Genomic DNA, 19,937 nt, shown 5'->3' with positions numbered 1-19,937 from the left:
AAATTCAAAGAATTAAAAATTGTCATTCCGGCATTATTTCTATCCAAACCGAGATGAGATAGGCCGAGAAAGAGAAAAACATTTTAGTCCCGAATTCCGTTCCTACCCGACCCGGGCAAGAAAATTCCAAAAAAAATAGCAAAAAATTAAAAAAATTAAAAAAATCATTCTGGCATTATTTCTATTCAAATCAGGATGAGATAGGCCAAGAAAGAGAAAAAAAAAATTTAGTCCCGAATTCCGTTCCTACCCGACCCGGGCTAGAAAATTTCAAAAAAAATAGCAAAAAAATTCAAAAAATTAAAAAAACGTCATTCCGGCATTATTTCTATCGAAACCAGGATGAGATTGGCCGAGAAAGAGAGGAAAAAAATTTCCGCCCACTAGAAAGAGGGGGTTCCTTGGGGCGACACAATATTGACAGAAGCTTCTTCATTCTCAACAGGAATGCATCAACAAAACTGCTCTTCCATATTGATCGTCGTGGTATGAACTTAGAATTTCTTCACTTTGATTCCGCCCTTGCTCAGAATCCAACTTTGGTGGGCTTCCCTCAAGGTGAAACCGAAGGTCTACCTCCTTTCGTGCGCCCCTCACCTCCTCTATGAGGATGATCCACTGGATTCATTGCAACACCACGATTTTAAGAAATTTTTTATGAGAAAACAAAAAAATGATTAATTTTTTTGATAATTTTTTAATTTTCTATAATAAGTTTTCTAAAATAAATTATTAATATATACGCATACATTAACCAGACCCATATAATATAGCATTCCTAAAATATTTCAAAATGGGTGCTATCTATTTGGCTAAAAATACAATTCCTAAAATGGTCCTTCTCCATACCCACAATATTTTTAGTGGTAAGGTACCCACACAAATCTCAACCATTAAAACTGTGTTGTTTTAATCTTAACCATTAATTTAAGTTTAGTGGAAACCTATTACCGGTAGACCAAGTAAACATATAAAAGCCAAAAAGAAAAAAGAAAAACAGTGGTTCCTCTTCCCCATCCTCTCTCCCATCCTCCCTCTCTGGCATTCTCTTAAAAAACCCAGATTCCTTCTTCTCAAATGGGTTCCTTATGTCCATCGATTTCACCGTCATCTCGTAGGCATCCCCATTTACCAACCGCTGAAGGTTTATTAAAGGATCAAATCTTTTGATTTTTAAGGTAAGGATAGAATAAAACCCTAATTTCTTGGTTGGTTTTTGAGAATTTTTTGGAATTTCGCTCTTAAATTTCATTGTACCACAACGTTGGCAATACTTCTATGCTGAAGAGGTACTAATTTGGTTATTTCTTTTCAAGTGGCACATAAAGTGCTTGTTAAAATGCTTCATAGGGATTCGGTTTTTCTAAACTTGTTGTGGCTTTGTGTTCAATGATTAGGGGGTTTGGGTTTTTGTTAGTGTGGTGCTGAAATTTGGTTTTTTTTTTTTTTTTTTTTTTTTAGTTGTTAGCAAAGGAGAAGGCCACACCTTTGTATTTGGGAATAGCATCACAGGTTGTTTCTGGTGTCTGAGCTAATAGACTTTTCAGTTGATTTATCCACACACACAAAAAAGAAGATTAAAGAGATTGCATATCAAAATAACAAAATGTTTTGATATATCCCGTAATTTTCATATTGACAATGTTGAATCTATCAGTGGCATTTCCAGATGGCTAAATAAGGGAAAGCGAACTGCTTTTTGTGATGGTGGTGCTTAGATTACTCAATGACATCGTTTTTTTGTGAATTTCACAAGGTAAATTGAGTTTTTTCATATTCATTTCTTCATACCATTATAAGCTTATTTTATTTCTTGGAAATTTGTTCATATGAAACAAAGAGAGCAAGACCCTTAGGCAAATGCTGTTGAGAACATTTGTAATGCAACTAGTTATGTCTAGTGCTTAGTCCAGAGAGTTGATACACACATAAATTACAGAAATTGAAAGATACAATTCTAAGGTCTAAGCATTCAAATGGATGATTTGTGTTTAAATTTTAATTAGGCAAGATAACCAAGAGTGAAAAAGAAAATTAACAGGAAAATTGAGAGCACTTCTTAACTAGTTAGTGCTTCTCTTTCACTTTCTTACAAAATTTACATTTGGCTTTGTGTTCTACTCAGAAACTGCTTGATTATTTCATTGAGTCATTCATGTAACAATACAATTAATTTTGCTAACTTGCAAGTAGACATATTGATTATTAGCTTTGCACATTCCTTTTATTTAAATTTGTATTGTTGAGTTTTCAAACATTGTAGTGTAAAAGCAGATTTACATGGTTTGTTAGTGCATTAGTATTCTTTACTTCTTCTTTTTTCTTTTTCTTTTTTTCTTTATGGGTAAGATATATATTATTAACCTTGCACATAGATCTTTAATAACCCTGCACTCTCTGTACATCACTCTATAGAGACTAGATTTACAATAACCAAAGGAATAACGTAAAGCTCCCTGGAAACACACAAATATCAGTGACAGGGTAAGACCCCACTTCTATTACGGCAAATACACTCAACTCCTATAACATTAGAAAAGAGAGCTTCTTTAAAACAAACCAATGATCAACTCCCTGCCCAAGCTTTCCCTATTTGCTTTAGTTGACAGCCACAATTACTTGCTCTCCCTCTCTCAATCGGTTTAAAGTAAAAGTCTTAACTGGTCAGATAAAAGAATGACACTCCAATTCTTTCCTTTATGACTATATTTTCATGGATTGTGATCTAATTTTACAAAAAATAGCCATCTTTCATCTTTGGTAACTCATAATCTTAAGTAAAATTTTGGAATAAAAAACTATAGACTTTGTATCTGCTATGATCTGCCCAAATTGAATGACTTCCCAAGGCTAACTCAACTATATGGCTGTGTGCTGACTACTTCCTGGTATTGCAGTTTTCAAGCTATAACAAGTTTTGTCCATGTGTTTAAAGATTGCTTTGAGAAAATTTTGTAGATACATAATGCCTTTCATTTCTACATAAGTTTATCACTAATACAATCATCACATAATGTCCTGCTTTTTATTTTATTTTTTCCCCTTTCCTTTGTTTTATTGTCCAATTTATTTTATTTAAGTTAACTCATTGCTTCTTCTTTTTTTTCTCCTTAGAAAAATACAAAAGCATGTGCTTATAAAAACAAAGTTATTGACAATTGGAGGACATTGAGATCTTGTGTGGGATGGATAGAGCTATTGGAGTTGGTGCAAAATATATGGACGATGCAGTTGAATTTATGATTGAGGAAGGAGAAAATTGATGAAGTCTCCTATTGCACAACAACACATCAACATTTGGTATCAATAAGTTATGCAATTGAGCCTTGACAAAGAAAAAAGAGTAGAAAAGATCCACTTTGAAACAATTTTTAAGTTTGAGATTTTGAATGTTGTTAAAAAACCCATGTATTTTGAGTACTCTCTCTCTCTCTCTCTCTCTAAAATATTTTAGTTGGCAAGACATTTTTTTTTAGTCAGCTATGATGGAAGATATTTAGTCATTATCTTGTCAATTGGTCTATCAATGGCTTCTTCGTTTTGAATTTTGTGCAAAAAACACATATTTTGGATACTTTATCGACTCTCTTGAAATAAAACTTTTTAGTTGTTAAGAACTTTGAAACAATTTTTTAGTTTGAGATTTTAAATGTTGAGAAAAAACTCATGCATTTATGTTCTCTCTTTAGGTTGATATAGAACATTTTAGTTATCAATAGTTGGAAAAAAAAATAATAATAATTAGTTAGCTATGATGATAGACGGACAAAATGGGCTTCTACCCTTTTCAGCCAAATTAATTAGCCTTTCGCCCTTCTTTCCAAACTAAATAGGGAAATGCTTCTCTTTTGAAACTCGACTTTCTCAAAATCGAGTTAAAAAAAAAAAAAAAAAAAATCTAGAGCCCTATAGTGACGTTTTTAAGGACCTATAGTGACATTTTAAGAATTTATAGTGACGTTTTGTAACTTGATATTCATGAAATCGAGTTATAGGCAATAAACTTGATATTCATGAAATCGAGTTATAGGCAATAAAATTGCCTATAACTCGATTTCATGGATATCAAGTTACAAAACGCCACTATAGGTCCTTAAAAACGTTACTATAGGTCCTTGAAAAAGTCACATAGGGCTTAACTCGATTTTGAAAAAATCGAGTTTCAAAAGAGGGGCATTTCCCTATTTAGTTTGGGAAGAAGGGCAAAAAGCTAATTAATTTGCCTGAAAAGGGCAGAAGTCCATTTTGTCCGATGATAGACTTTTAGTCATCATCTTGTCAATTGGATTATCAATGGCTTTTTTATTATCTCATGTATTTATTAAAAAATGTTACTAAAATTAAAATGTAGAAGGTTTTAGAAAAATAATAATTGGAAAAAATATTTTATTGATCTTAAATCCAAATTCAAATTTATGTATCTAAACAATGAAATTTCAAATCCTTCATTGTATAAAAAGACCTAAACAAGGAATTTAAAAATCAATGGATTTCAAATTAAGGCTTTTTAAATCCATTAATTTCAAAATCAACGGGTTTCAAATCAAGCAAATAGAGTGGTTGTATAAAATTTTTATTTTCATTTTGGTTTTGCGAATAGAGGTTTCAGGGGGTATTTTGGTCATATTTTAGGTTTCGTGGTTATTTTAGTCATTTTTTAGGTTTTATGGTAATTTTAGTCATTTTTTAAGTTTTAAGGTCACGTGGTAATTTTTTTTTTCCTAAGGCTATTTTGGTCATTTTTTAAGTTCGTGGTTATTTCAGTCATTTTTTGGATTTTATAGTAATTTTTAAGTTTTAGGGTGATTTTTTTCCATTTTTTAGGTTCTAAGGGTATTTCGGTAATTTTCTTATTTTAGAGGTATTATAGTAATTGGTGAGAAAAAAAAAAAGAGAACCATTGAATGGGACAAAAGTACCACCGAATGTGAGAAATGTACAGTCTAATCTGATGTTAGTATTGCCTAATGTGATAATAGAACCATCAAATGTGAGAAAGAAATAAGGGGACCCTAAATGTGACAAAAGTACAGTCACATGTGATATTAGTATTGCACAATGTGAGAAAAGCATCGTCAAATGTGAGAAAAAAAATTAAAGTAAAACCAAATGTGACAATGGAACCATCAAATGTGAGAAAGAAATAAAGGGACCACTAAATGTGACAAAAGTACAATCACATGTAATGTTGGTACTGCACACAATGTGAGAAAGGCATCATCAAATGTGAGAAAAAAAATTAAAGTAAAACCAAATGTGAGAAAAGTATAGTCAAATGTGATGTTGGTACTGCCTAATGTAACAATAGAACCATCATTTGCGAGAAAAAAAAATTGAACCACCAAACATAACAAAAGTACAGTCACATATGATTTTGATACTATACAATTTGAAGATGGTACCATTAAATGTTAGAAAAAAAAATACTAGTACAACTAAATGTGGCAAAAGTACTGTCATATGTGATATTGGTACTGTTTAATGTGATAAAAAAACCATCAAATGTGAGAAGAAAAAAAAAAAAAAAAAAAGAACTATCAAAAGTACGGTCACATGTGATATTGGTACTGTCCAATTAGAGGTGGCAATTTGTGTTCGCGGGTCGGGTTCGTGTCATGTCAAGCCATAAGTATTTGACTATATGGTTTGACCCGAACCTGACTTGTTTAGTAAACGTGTCAGGAATCCTCAACCCGAACATGGCCTGTTTATTAACACAGGTCGACCTAACCTGACAAGTTTAACTCGTTTAATTAACAAGTCATGTAAAAGTTAATACAAATGGCCCGTTTAATAATTTTTTTATTAATAGGTCATACCTAACCTATATAATTTTTATCAATTCTCATATATCTAAAATTAATATACAATTACAACTATAAATATAGTAATAAACATATAAAAACAACCATAAAATAAGTAATAATATCAAAATAATTAATTCTAGGGATGTTGAGCCCAGGAGTTCTTTATCTGGTTGTATCTTGGGCTCATCGCCTAAGACGAGGACAAGGATCTGTCTGAGGAGAAGTTTTCATCAGAAGAGACTGTGTTGATGAATAAAGAGGTTAGTTTTGGTCATAATGGCTTATGAGAGTGGGCCGAGGATGAATGCGTCTTTGGCTAGACAAAGCCGAGGTCCTAAGAGATAGCCTGTCAACAAGGGTAACAATCCCGGAAATTCAGTTGGAGCGGATAAGCATTGCAAAGACATCAGATAGGGAGGAGTTCTAAAATATCTAAGGAGAAAGCTGCTACCACCGCATTAAATGCATTGCAGCTAACTCTCTGGCCGCATTAATGTGGAGGTGATGCCTGAACAGTGGATTTCAGCTTTACAGCTACTACATAAGGACTTATGAGGAGTGCTGATGAGACAAGTATCCACCCCAACCGTCTGGCATGCACGTGGAAGGTGAAGATGAAAAGGAAAGACAGTATAAAAAAGGAAGTGGCATTGAGACAAGGGGATCAGAAAAATCAAGGAAGAAACACTGTAGCAATCTAGAACCAAACTTGTAAAATTACCTAAGAACATTATATAAGAACCAGTGTCCTCGGACTTTGCCGAGGACGTTTTTTCTTCAGTTTACACTTATATATTTTCATTCATTTGTCATCAAACCTATCTAATTTGTTGTTTGGTTAACTAAAACCCAGTTTTCTAATCTATTCTCTACAAATTCATTGTTTTGGGCTTTTGGGCTTAAGTCCATTCATATCTTGGGCTAGGATATCAATTATGGTCCTTACATTAATAATTTAAGAATCTAAACATGTTAAATAGGTCAGTCAGGTTCGCATGTTGAACACAAACATGACTCGTTTTTAAATGGATTAGTTGTGTCAACCCGAATATGACCCGAACCTGTTTAGTCTTAACCCATGACCTGTTTATAAACGGGTTAGTCGTGTCAGGTTCGCAGGTCATGTCAGATTTTCCCACCCCTATGCTCAATGTGACAATGGAATTGTCAAATGTGAGTAAAGATTAAAGTACCACTAAATGTGAGAAAAGTTCAGTCAAATAAGATGTTAGTACTGCCCAATGTGCAATGGAACCATCAAATGTGAGAAAAAAAAAAAAGCACCGAATGTGACAAAAGTACAATCACATGTGATGTTGGTACTGTACAATTTGAATATGATACTATCAAATGTAAGAAAAAAATAAGAGTACAACCAAATGTGGCAAAAGTACGATCAAATGTGATGTTAGTACTGCCTAATGTGACAATGGAATCATCAAATGTGAGAAAAAAATAAGGGAACCATCAAATGTGACAAAAGTGCAATCACATGTGATGTTAGTATTGCTCAATGTGATAATGGAACTGTCAAATGTGAGGAAAAAATTAAAATACCACCGAATGTGAGAAATGTACAATCAAATGTGATGTTGGTACCAGTCATTTGGGACACTTCCGCACACGTGGATCTAATGAAAATGCCTAAAAAACATAAAACCCGGTGTAGTAGCCTTGATTGATGACTATTTCATATTAGATTTGTAGTTTCAATTCAAGTGTTTACTGAAAATTTTAAAGTTGTCAATAATCTTTGGATTGGACTTTTTTGCATAACTTGCTAATTGTATAGTTACCCTATTTCCAACCTTAGACACCACAATAAACACACAACTATGATTAAGTTGCAGATATTGCATAAGAACAATTAGAGAGCATACAAGGTTATACATCTTTGGTTTTATAGTATATATAAATAATAAAAATATAAATATCAAGAAAGTGACCTCAACTAGGTTATTTTATAGGGAGGTATGCCCCTAAATGTGATGGAAGCTTCCAAGAGGGGATACGTAAGAAGTTAATTGGTACACCAATTAAGTGTGGAAGAAACCAAGATAAAACCGGTTGATTTTTTTTGTGAACAAAAGTAATTATTGTGGTTGGGCTAATTTCTTAGGATGTTTTTTTTTTTTTTTTTGGTTTTAGATTTTAGATCTAAATTTTTTAATAACTTTAAAAAAAATTAATATTGTGATGAGCGATTATTAGTAAATAAAAAAGTGACTTCAGTAGTAGGTCCAAATGTAAAATTATGGTTAGATGTGATATTAGTACTGCCTACTGTGACAATTGAATTGTAAATTGTAAGAAAAAAATAGAGTACCATTGAATGTGACAAAAATACGATTAGAAGTGATGTTGATATTGCCCAATGTAATAATAGAACTGTCAAATTTGAGAATAAAAAATAGGGTACCATTAAATGTGACAAAAATAGAGTCAAATGCGATGTTGGTACTACTTAATATAACAATAAAACCATCAAATTTGAGAAAAAAATAAAGGAGTAATTATATGTGATAGGAGAACTGTATAATTTGATATTGGAACTGCACAATGTGATAGTAGAATCATCAAATTTGAGAAACAAATAAAGGAACCACTAAATGTAACAAAAGAACTATCAAATGTAATGTTGGAATTGTACAATGTGACGATGGAACCATCAAATGTGAGAAAAAAAAAAAAGGGAATCACCGAATGTGACAAAAGAACTGTCAAATGTGATGTTGAAATTGCACGATGTGAAAATGGAAGCGTCAAATGTGAGAAAAAAAGTAAGGGAACCACCAAATGTGAGAAAAGAACTGTCGCATGTAGTATTGGAACTTTACAATGTGAGGATGAAACTGTCAAATATAAGAAAAAAATAAGGGAGCCACTGAAGTGTCAAAAGAATTGTCACATGTGATGTTGGAACTACACAATGTGAGGATGAAACTGTCGAATGTGAGAAAAAAGTAAGGGAACCACCTAATGTGACAAAAGAACTGTCACATGTGACAAAAATAGAATAGATGTGATGTTGGTACTGCTTAATATGATAATGGAACCATCAAATTTGAGAAAATAAAATAAAAGAACCACTATATGTGACAAAAGAACTGTTAAATGTGATGTTGGAACTGCACAATATGATAATAAAACCGTCAAATGTGAGAAAAAAAACAAGGGAACCACCGAATATGACAAAAGAATTGTCAAATGTGATGTTGGAACTGCACAATGTGAAGATAGAATAGTCAAATGTGAGAGAAAAAAAGTAAGTGAACCACCAAATGTGAGAAAAGAACTGTCACATGTGATGTTGGAACTGTACAATGTGAGGATGAAACTGTCAAATGTAAGAAAAAAGTAAGGGAACCACCAAATGTGAGAAAAAAACTGTCACATGTGATGTTGGAACTACACAATGTGAGAATGGAACCATTAAATGTGAGAAAAAAAATAAGGGAACCATCGAATGTGACAAAAGAGTAAGGGAACCACTAAATGTGAGAAAAAAACTGTCACATGTGATGTTGGAACTGCACAATGTGAGAATGAAACTGTCAAATGTGAGAAAAAAGTAAGGGGACCATTAAATGTGAGAAAAGAATTGTCATATGTGATGTTGGAATTACATAATGTGATGATGAAACTGTCAAATGTGAGAAAAAAATAGGGGAACCGCCGAATGTAACAAAAGAATAAGGGAACCACTAAATGTGAGAAAAGAACTGTCACATGTGATGTTGGAATTGCACAATGTGAGGATAGAACTGTCAAATGTGAGAAAAAAGTAAGGGAACCATTAAATGTGAGAAAAGAACTGTCACATGTGATGTTGGAACTGTAAAATGTGATGATGAAACTGTCAAATGTGACGATGAACTGTCAAATGTGAGAAAAAAGTAAAGGAACCATTAAATGTGACAAAAGAATTATCACATGTGATGTTGGAACTGCACAATGTGACGATGGAACCGTCAAATGTGATAAAAAAAAAAAAAAGAAACCACTAAATGTGACAAAAAAACCGTTACATGTGATGTTGAAACTGCACAATGTGAGGATGAAACCGTTAAATGTGAGGAAAAAAATAACAGAATCGCCGAATGTGACAAAAGAGTAAGAAAACCACTAAATGTGAGAAAAGAACTATCACATGTGATGTTGGAACTGCACAATGTGAGGATAAAACTGTCAAATGTGAGAAAAAGTAAGGGAAGTATTAAATGTGAGAAAGAACTGTCACATGTGATGTTGGAACTGCATAATGTGACGATAAAACTGTTAAATGTGAGAAAAAAAAGTAAAGGAATCATTAAATGTGAGAAAAGAATTGTCACATGTGATGTTGAAACTGCACAATGTGACGATGGAACCGTCAAATGTGAGAAAAAAAAAAGGGAATCACCGAATGTGACAAAAGAACTGTCACATGTGAAGTTGGATCTGCACAATATGAGAATAGAATCGTCAAATGTAAGAAAAAAGTAACGGAACCACCAAATGTAATAAAAGAACTCTCACATTTGATGTTGGAACTGTACAATATGATGATGAAACTGTCAAATGTGAGGAAAAAAAAAAAAAAAAAAAAAAAAAAAAGGAACTATAGACCAAGTTTACTATCAGCGGGTACGGTAACTTTTTTTGGGTACTGTAGAATTACCCTCCTAAAAATGTGCTAATCAGCCAAAATTGGTACTAGAGAGTAAAGAGAGTGATCAAATGAGAGCTTCAATTAAAGCTTAATAGGAAGCTTCAAATTCCCTCAATTTCTTGTCTCCCTCGAAGTCCAAGTCCAAAGTCCAACAACACATTTCCTGAATTTTATTTCCTTCCCTAACTCTCACTCTAAACTCTTGTCTTGTGGTCCATGGCGCCGCATAAGAAATCGAAGAAGAGCAAAAGGGAGCTGAAAAAATTGAAGAAACGCAAAAGTATAAGCACTGTGGTTCCTCCTGTTGAGTCCAAACCCACTGAGTCTGACTGGTGGGACACTTTCTGGCGCAAGAATTCTTCTTCAACCCCAGGTTTCTTTTTCTTTCCTTTTTTTTTTTTTTTATCGTTTTTTTTTTTTTAGTTTTTTTTATTATCTCACTCACTCTTCTTTTCCTTCCTTCACTGAGTGTTTTTAGAAGAAATTCAACTCATGGGCATTCATATTTTATGGTAAAGTTGTGTGTTTTTGCTATCATGGTTTTGATCAGGGTTATAGTATTAATGGGGTTCTGTTCTTTTTTCATAATTTGAGGGGAAAAAAAAAGAAAAAAAAGAAGAGAGACAATTTTATTTTTGTACTCTACCATGGTTTTGATCAGGATTATAGTAGTAATGGGTTTGTGTATTTGATCATGTTTGTTTTGGCATTCATATTTTGAGGTATTTTTTTCCTCTTTCATGATTTTGTTCAGGGTAGTAGTATTAATGGGTTTGTGTGTTTGATGATGTGGTTTCATTTTGATCTCACTCACTCTTTTTTACCTTCCTTCACTGCATTTTTAGTGTGAATTTAACTCATGGGCATTCATATTTTGAGGTAAAGTTATATTCTTTTTTTGGCTATCATGAATTTTGTGAAGGTTATAGAATTGATGGGCTTGTGTATTTGATAATGCTTGTTGTGCAAAAACTCGTGGGCACTCCTATTTTGAGGTAAATTTATGTTTTTTTTTTCTATCATGATTTTGGTCTGAGTTATACTATTAATGGGTTTCTGTATTTGATATGTTTGTTGTGCTAAATTCCATTTGAAGGAATTTGTTATTTGGGTCCAAAATGACTTTGCAATACTCTACTTTTAAGTTTAGGTGATTTAATGGTTTTAGTACTGTCACAACACAAGCTCAGACATGTCTCAGAAAGGAATGGGTAGCGTTTTAGGCACAATCCTAGAGTGGATTCTGGAGCGTAAGCCACTGATACCTTGTTTTTAATGAGTTAAGGAACTCTGAAAAATAGAGCATAAAAATAGTGGCATTTGAGTAAGAAATTTGAAGTAGAATGATGAATTTGGTTCCTAATCTTGGAAATATTAGATTTGAGTATGAGATAAGTAGTTTGACTTTAACTTTGTGAATTGAAATCCATGATAACTTTGAAGTATATTTCTGTACTTCAAACTTACAGGTAGTTCGGTACCCAGTGATGAAGCAGAAGGTTTCAAGCATTTCTTCAGGGTTTCAAAAAATACCTTTGAATATATCTGTTCTCTTGTAAGAGAAGATCTTATATCAAGGCCACCGTCAGGGCTTATCAACATCGAGGGAAGACTTCTTAGTGTTGAGAAACAGGTTGCAATCGCCTTGAGAAGGCTGGCCTCTGGTGAGTCCCAAGTCTCCGTGGGAGCTTCATTTGGGGTTGGCCAGTCCACAGTTTCTCAGGTGACTTGGAGATTCATTGAAGCACTAGAAGAACGTGCCAAACATCATCTCAAGTGGCCCGATTCCAATAGAATGGAGGAAGTCAAGTCCAAATTTGAAGTGTCTTTTGGGATGCCTAATTGTTGTGGAGCCATTGATGCAACACACATCATCATGACCCTTCCCGCTGTACAGACCTCTGATGATTGGTGTGATCCAGAGAATAACTACAGCATGCTATTGCAGGGAATTGTTGACCACGAAATGAGATTTCTTGATATTGTTACAGGTTGGCCTGGAGGCATGACAGTTTCCAGGGTATTGAAGTGTACTGGTTTTTCCAAACTCTGTGAGGGTGGAGAGCGTTTAAATGGAAGTGTAAGAACTTTACTTGGAGGAGAGGACATTAGGGAGTTTATAGTTGGTGGAGTTGGCTACCCTCTTCTTCCATGGCTCATAACCCCCTATGATAGTAATGGCCTCTCGGCTTCCATGTCCACGTTCAATGCCTTGCATGAGGCCGCAAGGTTGCTTGCAGTGAGGGCATTCTCACGGGTAAAGGGTAGTTGGAGAATCCTTAACAAGGTTATGTGGAGGCCAGATAAGCGGAAACTGCCTAGCATTATCCTAGTATGTTGTTTACTACACAATATTGTGATTGACTGTGGAGATAATTTACTTCCAGATGTTGCTTTGTCTGGTCATCATGACCCTGGATATGGAGAACAGTACTGTAAGCAAGTTGATCCATTGGGGAGGACTATGAGAGACAACCTAGCCAAATTCTTCCATCAGGGCAAAGAAAAAGCTGTGTCAAAGTAATCTAATTCTATTCTTTATTTACAGCACTAATACTGCTTTCTGTGTTGTTGTAGCCTAGATTGAAGTTCAACCTCTTTAAACGGGTGTCATGTGCATTTTGTTGTTGAAATTAAGATTATAAAAACAGTTTATTCTTTGAAGTGCCATTTGGTTTTCTAAACGTCAAGATTTGGTTATTTGCCCCACTTTTTGGGGAATGTTGGGGCCATAACTTTTCTTTGGTATTGAGGATCATTTCGGATTCATAAGTTTCTCATCAATCATTTTACTATCATGTAATTATGGTTTTATCTATATATATATTTAAAAGCTGAAGCGTAGCATTTATTATTGCTACGCTCTAATTGAGCCACATCAGCGACCGTATCACCTACTTATTTTCAATCATTTCTCTCTTATTTTTTGACTATTTTTATTTATTTATTAATTTTGTAGTTTATTTTTGCATTTTCTCCAACTTTTTCCTTTCCTTTTTACTTTTTCATCTCTCCACTACTATCAACGTTAATATCACTCTTCCTTTATCCCTTCATCTTTCTTTTATTTTGACTATTCTTATCTCCATCCTCTTACTATAAATTTGTTATTCTCTCTTTCACTCTATACATATTTTATAACGTAAAAAGGTTATTCTCTCTTTCTCATGTTTTTTTTCTCTTTCTTTTTGGGTTTTTTTTTTGGTATCTTTACTTTATGTTAATGAGTTTCCATGTTCTTTAGAACTCTACTATTATTCTCCCCCTCTCTCTCTCTCCCCTTTTATGTGTGGATTTTTATTTTTTTTTAGATTGATGAATTTGTGTTCTTTAGAACTCTCCTTTAAGTTGTATTTCACACTCCAAACTTTTCGGTTTTATGTTTTTAAGTTGTGATATTTCTTTTTCTTTTCTTTGATTGTTAAATGCTATCATATTGCATTATAAAGATAGTATATAAGAATATAATATTATTCAATTACATAACATGACTTGAATAATTTGGTATGACTATATCTTTTATTTTGACTATTTTTCTTCTCATCTTATTTTCTATAAATTTATTTAATTTAGGTCTCTCCTAAAAAAGGTGATTATTCTCTTTCTCGATTATTTATTCTTTTTTGCAACAAATCATAAGTAGCAAGTTGTTACTGGTTATTATTATTGAGGTAAAAAAGTAATCCTAGTAGTAGGTTCAAATTTGAACCAATAACAACTAACTACTTATGATTTGTTGTAAAAATGTTGTGAACGTATCACTTCTCCTTAACTTTAGGTTGATGAATCATTGTATTTTTTTATAACACTATTTCTTGATTATTTATTCTTTATTTTTTTTTTTTACCTTTTCATCTCCCAACTACTATCAAAATTAATATCACTCTTCCTTATCCTTCATCTTCTTTTTATTTTGACTATTCTTATCCCCATCCTCTTACTATAAATTTGCTATTTTCTTTCTCACTCTATACATATTTTATCACATAAAAAGGTTATTACTCTCTCTCTTTCTCATGTTTTTTTTTTTTTTTTGGGTATCTTTACTTTATGTTGATGAATTTCCATGTTCTTTAGAGCTCTACTATTATTCTCTCTCTCTCTCCTTTTTTGTGTGGATTTTTTTTTATGTTTTATATCTTTACTTTTGGTTGATAAATTTATGTGTTTTTTAAAATGCTACTTTAGGCTGATGCATACCACTACAAAAAATAAATAAGATTAAATTGTATTTCATGCTTTAAACTTTTTGGTTTTGTGTTTTTAAGTTGTTATATTTCTTTTTCTTTTTCTTTTTTTGATAATCATTTCTTTTTCTTTTCTTTGATTGTTAAATGCTATCATATTGCATTATAAAGACAGTATATAAGAATATAATATTATTCAATTACAAAACATGACTTGGATAATTTGGTGTGACTATATCTTTTATTTTAACTATTCTTCTTCTCATCTTATTTTTTATAAATTTATCTAATTTAGGTCTCTCTCGAAAAATGTGATTATTCTCTTTCTCGATTATTTATTCTTTCTTGCAACTTAACTTTAGGTGATGAATCATCGTATTTTTTTTATAACACTATTTTGGGTTAATATACGATTTTGTGTGTGTTTTTGAGTTCTCCATCACAAGCCTTTTCTCTCTATCTCATAGCTTTTGTTTGATTTTTGTTTGACATAATACTTCGTTATTTTGAAAAATAAAATTAGAATTTATATCAAAATACAATCTTGCTATGTATTTGAATGAGTTTCTCAACTATTGAAGCAATATCAAGTGTAATTGTGTGATGAGTTTTGATTATTACAATATCTCATTTAAGAAATGAGAAATTTGAATAATATATTTGAAAAAAAAGAAAAAGAAAACACAACATACCATAATATAATTTAGAAAAATATGGACTACGTCAAAAAGAAATAATTTCAATCAAACACGACAAATAATAATATGATATATATATATATATATATATATATATATATAAAGATGGATAGATGAAAAATAATTTTAGAATTTTTTTTTTTTATTTTCAGAGAGAACAAATTATACATCATACCACAATATCAAAGTAATTATATATTCTCACGCATCGTATGGGTCTGCGACTAGTTTTTAATAACAGCTCGACTATTAGAAATTGAAAGCAAATGAGAATGACACCATTGTCATCCGATGCCTAAGAAGACTGAGACGAACAAGAAAATTTCAATCCTACTCTCCACTGGTTTATAAGATTTTACAATAAGGTGACCCAATATCTCCATATTTCTTTATTTTATACACTGAAGTTTTATCTAAATGATTAAAAGAGATTTTTATTTTTTATTTTTTTAATTATAAAAGATTAAAAGAGAAGTTGATTTCTCTTTGAAGAGTGTCCATGCTGCTGCCTGTGGACCAGAATTTTCTTCAATTATTATATGCTGATGATTTGTTGCTCCTTTGCAAAGCAAGAATCTCAGAGGTGTTTTACTCTAATGGGGTACTTGGAAAAGTTCTGTTTGTGGTCTGGCCAAGCAATAAACAAAGGAAAATCTGGATTTTTGTATCTGAAGGGGTCGATAGCCAATTTATTCAGCAGATTAGTTTCAATTATGACATTTTTTAAAGATGAAAATAAAATATTAAGAATGTGAAATGATTAGGAAAAAAAAAAGAATGTGAAAGTTTGTTTGAGTGAATTCACATGTGTAATTAAATTTGATTTTCCTTTTCATTGGCGAAGATAAATAATAAGGAACAAAGGGTGTTACTGTATTAGATTTGACCAGCAACCCCCCTCCAATTTGTTCAGTTTATTTGGCATATGTACACCATTTTAAAAGTTTGCCTTTTCTAAGTACAAATATACTTTTGCAGTTTATTTTTTTAGTGAAATAAATCAATGCAAATAAGTTATACAACTGTAGTAATTTAATAATTTGAAAAAAAAAAAATGTTTCTAAAAAAAATATTTTGAAAAATAAATGCATTAAATGCAATTATGAATTAAGATATTTGAAATTAAAGTGTTAAATGTGTTAAACAAATACATTAATAAAGAGTTGTCAGAAATTCACGAGGCAGAAGAAGTATTTCAATTCCTCTTTCAAATGGCACACCACATGGTAGAAACTCAAGTTATTGCAAGCTGAAGTTTTGCTATTTTTTGTGTACATAGATGTGCAATGCATAAAATTCAATCCACAAGACAACATCAGCAACCTTGAGAGAAATACTATTTTCATTTACACCCAGATTATTTATGCATGGTAGAAAATATAATAGGAAGCGGGGATGAACCACGCTCCCAAGAGAGCAGCCTCTGTAAAATTAGAAGGGGCCTGAAATTTACTACAGGGTCTCTAAGCTAAAGAAGACCTGATCCTCTCTATAAGACATTGTAAAAACATGTAGGTCTAAAACACCTGTATGAATGGAACTCTACAGAAATCAAACTAAAGTCTCATTACTTTATCCTGATTATTTGCCGAAAAAATGAAACTGCTTCAATCCCCCTTAGTTGGAGGTTGGACACATGCACAAAAAGGCGCCTTCTTTCTCTTGTGGCTGGTTCTTACCCCACCATAAAGATAATCTCTCAGCAGAACTCTTGGTTTTCGGTCACTGATTCTTGTTTTACCTTTGCCTTCTTTGTCATCATCGAGTTTCAGTAGAAGAAACTGTACTTTCTGCACCTCCAACTGCAAGCGCCCAATTTTGTCAGACCCTCTTCGTGCCTGTTCAGAAATTTTTCTCCTCCTAGCATTTCCACTCTCATCTGACTCTATTGCAGAAATTCCATCAAAGGACAAGGAACTGTTTTCCACTGTCTTCATCAATTTGCGGTTTACATCAAACAACTTCATGATGGACTCCTCAGATTCATCCAGCTGCACCTTAACTGTATCAAATTCAATGCCTCTGCCCTTTTTGCTCTTCTCAGTAATCCCTACCTTCCTCTTCAAGTCTTCCACGGTGATTTGAAGGTTTGTCAACTTTTGGGCATCTGAATCAAGTCTTTCTAAAATCTTCCTCTTGTTCCCTTCTTGACTGGGCTCGGTATGTCTATCAGAGATTTCTAATTTGTCCACACCTAACTCCTTCTCAAACGATGATTCTGAATAGGGATACGAATGCTTGTGTTCCTTGACAGCTCCAATCTGATTGCGAGCATGTTTTGCAGTGGCCGCCTTCTGAGACTTGCCAACCCTCAGGTCAATGCTGCCATCCCGGTTTGCGGTTTCCCATAACTCAAGCATCTGATCAGTCTCTACAGTTTCTCTCCTGCTTATCCCATATGATGAACAATCAGATACCTGATCAAGCATGATATCTTTAGTCAGAACTTCATTCCTTGCTTCAGAGATTTCACGTGTCTGTTTCCCCAGCTTTAGATCATTACTGTGTCTGTCCCCAAGTTCCTCTTTGACCTGATATGGAGTAATATGCTTGCTTGTTACAACATATTCTCGAGACAAGCGGCTTTGAGATTTTAACTCTTCAATCTCTCTCAATGCAGTCTCTAGTTTGGCATTCGTGTTAAGGTGCTCCAGCATCGCAAGCCTCTCTGCTTCTACCACTGCTTTTTCAATAGCTTTGATCCTTCTTTGCACATCCTGCAAGTCTGAAAATCCATCCGGCTCCATGGAAATTTGATCTTCATCCCTTTGTTGATAGCTTTCAGCAATAGGGTGAGTCATTAAATGAGCATCCTGCAAACATGTGGGATATAAAGCACGGACATTATTACATGAGAACCAAAATCACATGTTAGAGTTAGAAAGGGGGGTGGGGGGACACTACATCATAAGGTGTCCCTCGTATACAACCCATGTAATGAAAAACCTTATTGTGAAATTTTTAATAATGAGAAGCTAACAGTAAAATTGAGCACACTGCAACAGCCCCTTAAAACTCCTAGAATTTTAAAAATTAGCCACGTAGGAAGCACCGATACAGATATGGGATATGTATATGAAAGTTACCAACACAGCAATATGTTAATTCTTGAAAATTTAGGATATAATATAGTATAGATAATTTAATCAATTAATACATATACAAATATCTTTTGATGTACATATTATACTAAGTTTTAGCTTAAATGTAAGCAACAAATTCTAAGAGGCATAAAAACATGTATAAATAATAAATTATTAAGTCATTAGTTCCATAGAAAGAAAGTAAGAGAAAAAAAGAGATGATAAAAAAATAATAAAGAAGTATCCTACACTAATTATCCATATCTTCCATATCTGATAGGTGTCTGGTGTGGATATGGCTGCTATTTTGAAGTATCAGTGTTTCCTAATTGACCACCAAATCAGAAAGTTAATTCTACTAAATCCTACGTCTCAGCAACTCATTGAATAAAAATGTGAAAGAAAAGACAAGGCCATGCTAGTGAGGTAAGGTACATAGATAGGAGCTACCACAGACAAGAAAAATCACACTTTTATAAAGGGATTACCATTGCTTCTTCCAGTAGCAAGTTCAATTAAAGCTTTAAGAACTCATACATGTTACACGACACAATATTATGGCTCAAGGTAAATCCAATTTTGCTAATGCATAGAGTACGTATAACAGGATAAGGCAATAAATGGAATGAAGCATTTAAGAAATAGACCTTGGTCTCCATAAGGGCAGAAATTTCAGTAATGGAGAATAGATAGAAATTACCATTGCTTCTTCATTTTCAACTGCGAGAGGTTTATAATTGAAAAAAGTATGCTTCTCCAGAGATGATATGCAATTTTTGAAAGAGATGACAGCTGGGGTATATGCAGCCAACTGAGCTTGTAGTCCTCCATTTTCGAATTCCAAGGTGCTAATTCTATCTTTCAGCAATTCAATCTTCATATCTTTGGAATTACTTCTATCTTCAAGGCTCTCACATGCTTCAATTAGCTCACGAATCTTGCCTTCAAACAACACTTCACAGACGGAGGAGCTTTGCTGTTCAGAAAAAAAAGTGGCAGCCTGAGACTCCCACAGTTCAGTCTCATCTCTCCCCTTTTGCAGTTCAGAACTCAACATTTCCTCCCTAATTTTAGCCTCATCACATTTATTCTTCAGATCCTCCACAAAGTTGTGCAACTCTGTTTTCTCATTGGTTATAGCACTGATTATCTGTTCTGCTTCTGAAAGCTCATTTTTCTTACGGCACAATAGATCCTTTCCACTCACAACTTCACATCTTAATTGATCACTAGCAGATTTAACTGATACAATCTCATTCTCCAAATTATTCACCAACTCCTTGAGATCTGAATTTTCCATTTCCACACCATCATATTTACCCTCCATAATTCTTAGCTTCTCTTCTAGGTCATTAGTGATGAAACGAAGTTTAACCAAATCTTTGGTGAGCTCTTCCAGTTCCACGAACTTTTCAAAGACTATATTATTAAAAATCAGAGAAAGGTTACACTGAGACATTGTTTCACCAAACAAGGCCCAGTGTGCTTCTTCTAGGTTATGTTTTTCATCC

At 33.2% G+C, this 19,937-nt stretch overlaps 2 protein-coding genes and 1 long non-coding RNA gene across 4 annotated transcripts; 2 read left to right on the top strand and 1 right to left on the bottom strand.

Moving 5' to 3' along the window:
* The first annotated feature begins 1,009 nt into the window (after nucleotides 1–1,009).
* Nucleotides 1,010–3,387, top strand: LOC115973495. Its single transcript, XR_004087740.1, has 3 exons — nucleotides 1,010–1,178; nucleotides 1,658–1,756; nucleotides 3,115–3,387. It is a non-coding gene; the product is annotated as an uncharacterized LOC115973495 (long non-coding RNA).
* Nucleotides 3,388–10,475: 7,088 nt separating this feature from the next.
* LOC115973493 (protein ANTAGONIST OF LIKE HETEROCHROMATIN PROTEIN 1-like) lies at nucleotides 10,476–13,158 on the top strand. 2 transcript variants are annotated; one of them, XM_031093754.1, is made up of 4 exons: nucleotides 10,746–10,831; nucleotides 11,381–11,453; nucleotides 11,609–11,708; nucleotides 11,928–13,158. In XM_031093754.1, the coding sequence occupies exons 3-4, from the start codon at nucleotides 11,651–11,653 to the stop codon at nucleotides 12,980–12,982; spliced, it is 1,113 nt and encodes a 370-aa protein (XP_030949614.1). In that variant the 5' UTR covers nucleotides 10,746–10,831; nucleotides 11,381–11,453; nucleotides 11,609–11,650; the 3' UTR covers nucleotides 12,983–13,158. The 2 variants fall into 2 exon arrangements, with proteins under 2 accessions (XP_030949613.1, XP_030949614.1); XM_031093753.1 differs by lacking the exons at nucleotides 11,381–11,453; nucleotides 11,609–11,708 and having other exon boundaries at nucleotides 10,476–10,831.
* Nucleotides 13,159–16,622: 3,464 nt separating this feature from the next.
* LOC115973494 (protein NETWORKED 1D-like) lies at nucleotides 16,623–19,933 on the bottom strand (the record flags this gene model as incomplete). Its single annotated transcript, XM_031093755.1, has 2 exons — nucleotides 16,623–18,156; nucleotides 19,127–19,933. Coding segments are annotated over 2 exons (2,013 nt in total), but the record flags the coding sequence as incomplete, so codon positions are not given.
* Nucleotides 19,934–19,937: the final 4 nt, after the last annotated feature.

Source organism: Quercus lobata, unplaced genomic scaffold, assembly GCF_001633185.2.
Source record: "Quercus lobata isolate SW786 unplaced genomic scaffold, ValleyOak3.0 Primary Assembly Scq3eQI_1864, whole genome shotgun sequence".
Taxonomy (NCBI): domain Eukaryota; kingdom Viridiplantae; phylum Streptophyta; class Magnoliopsida; order Fagales; family Fagaceae; genus Quercus; species Quercus lobata.
Note: the sequence above shows the minus strand (reverse complement) of the source record. Positions and strands in the feature narration are given on the sequence as shown.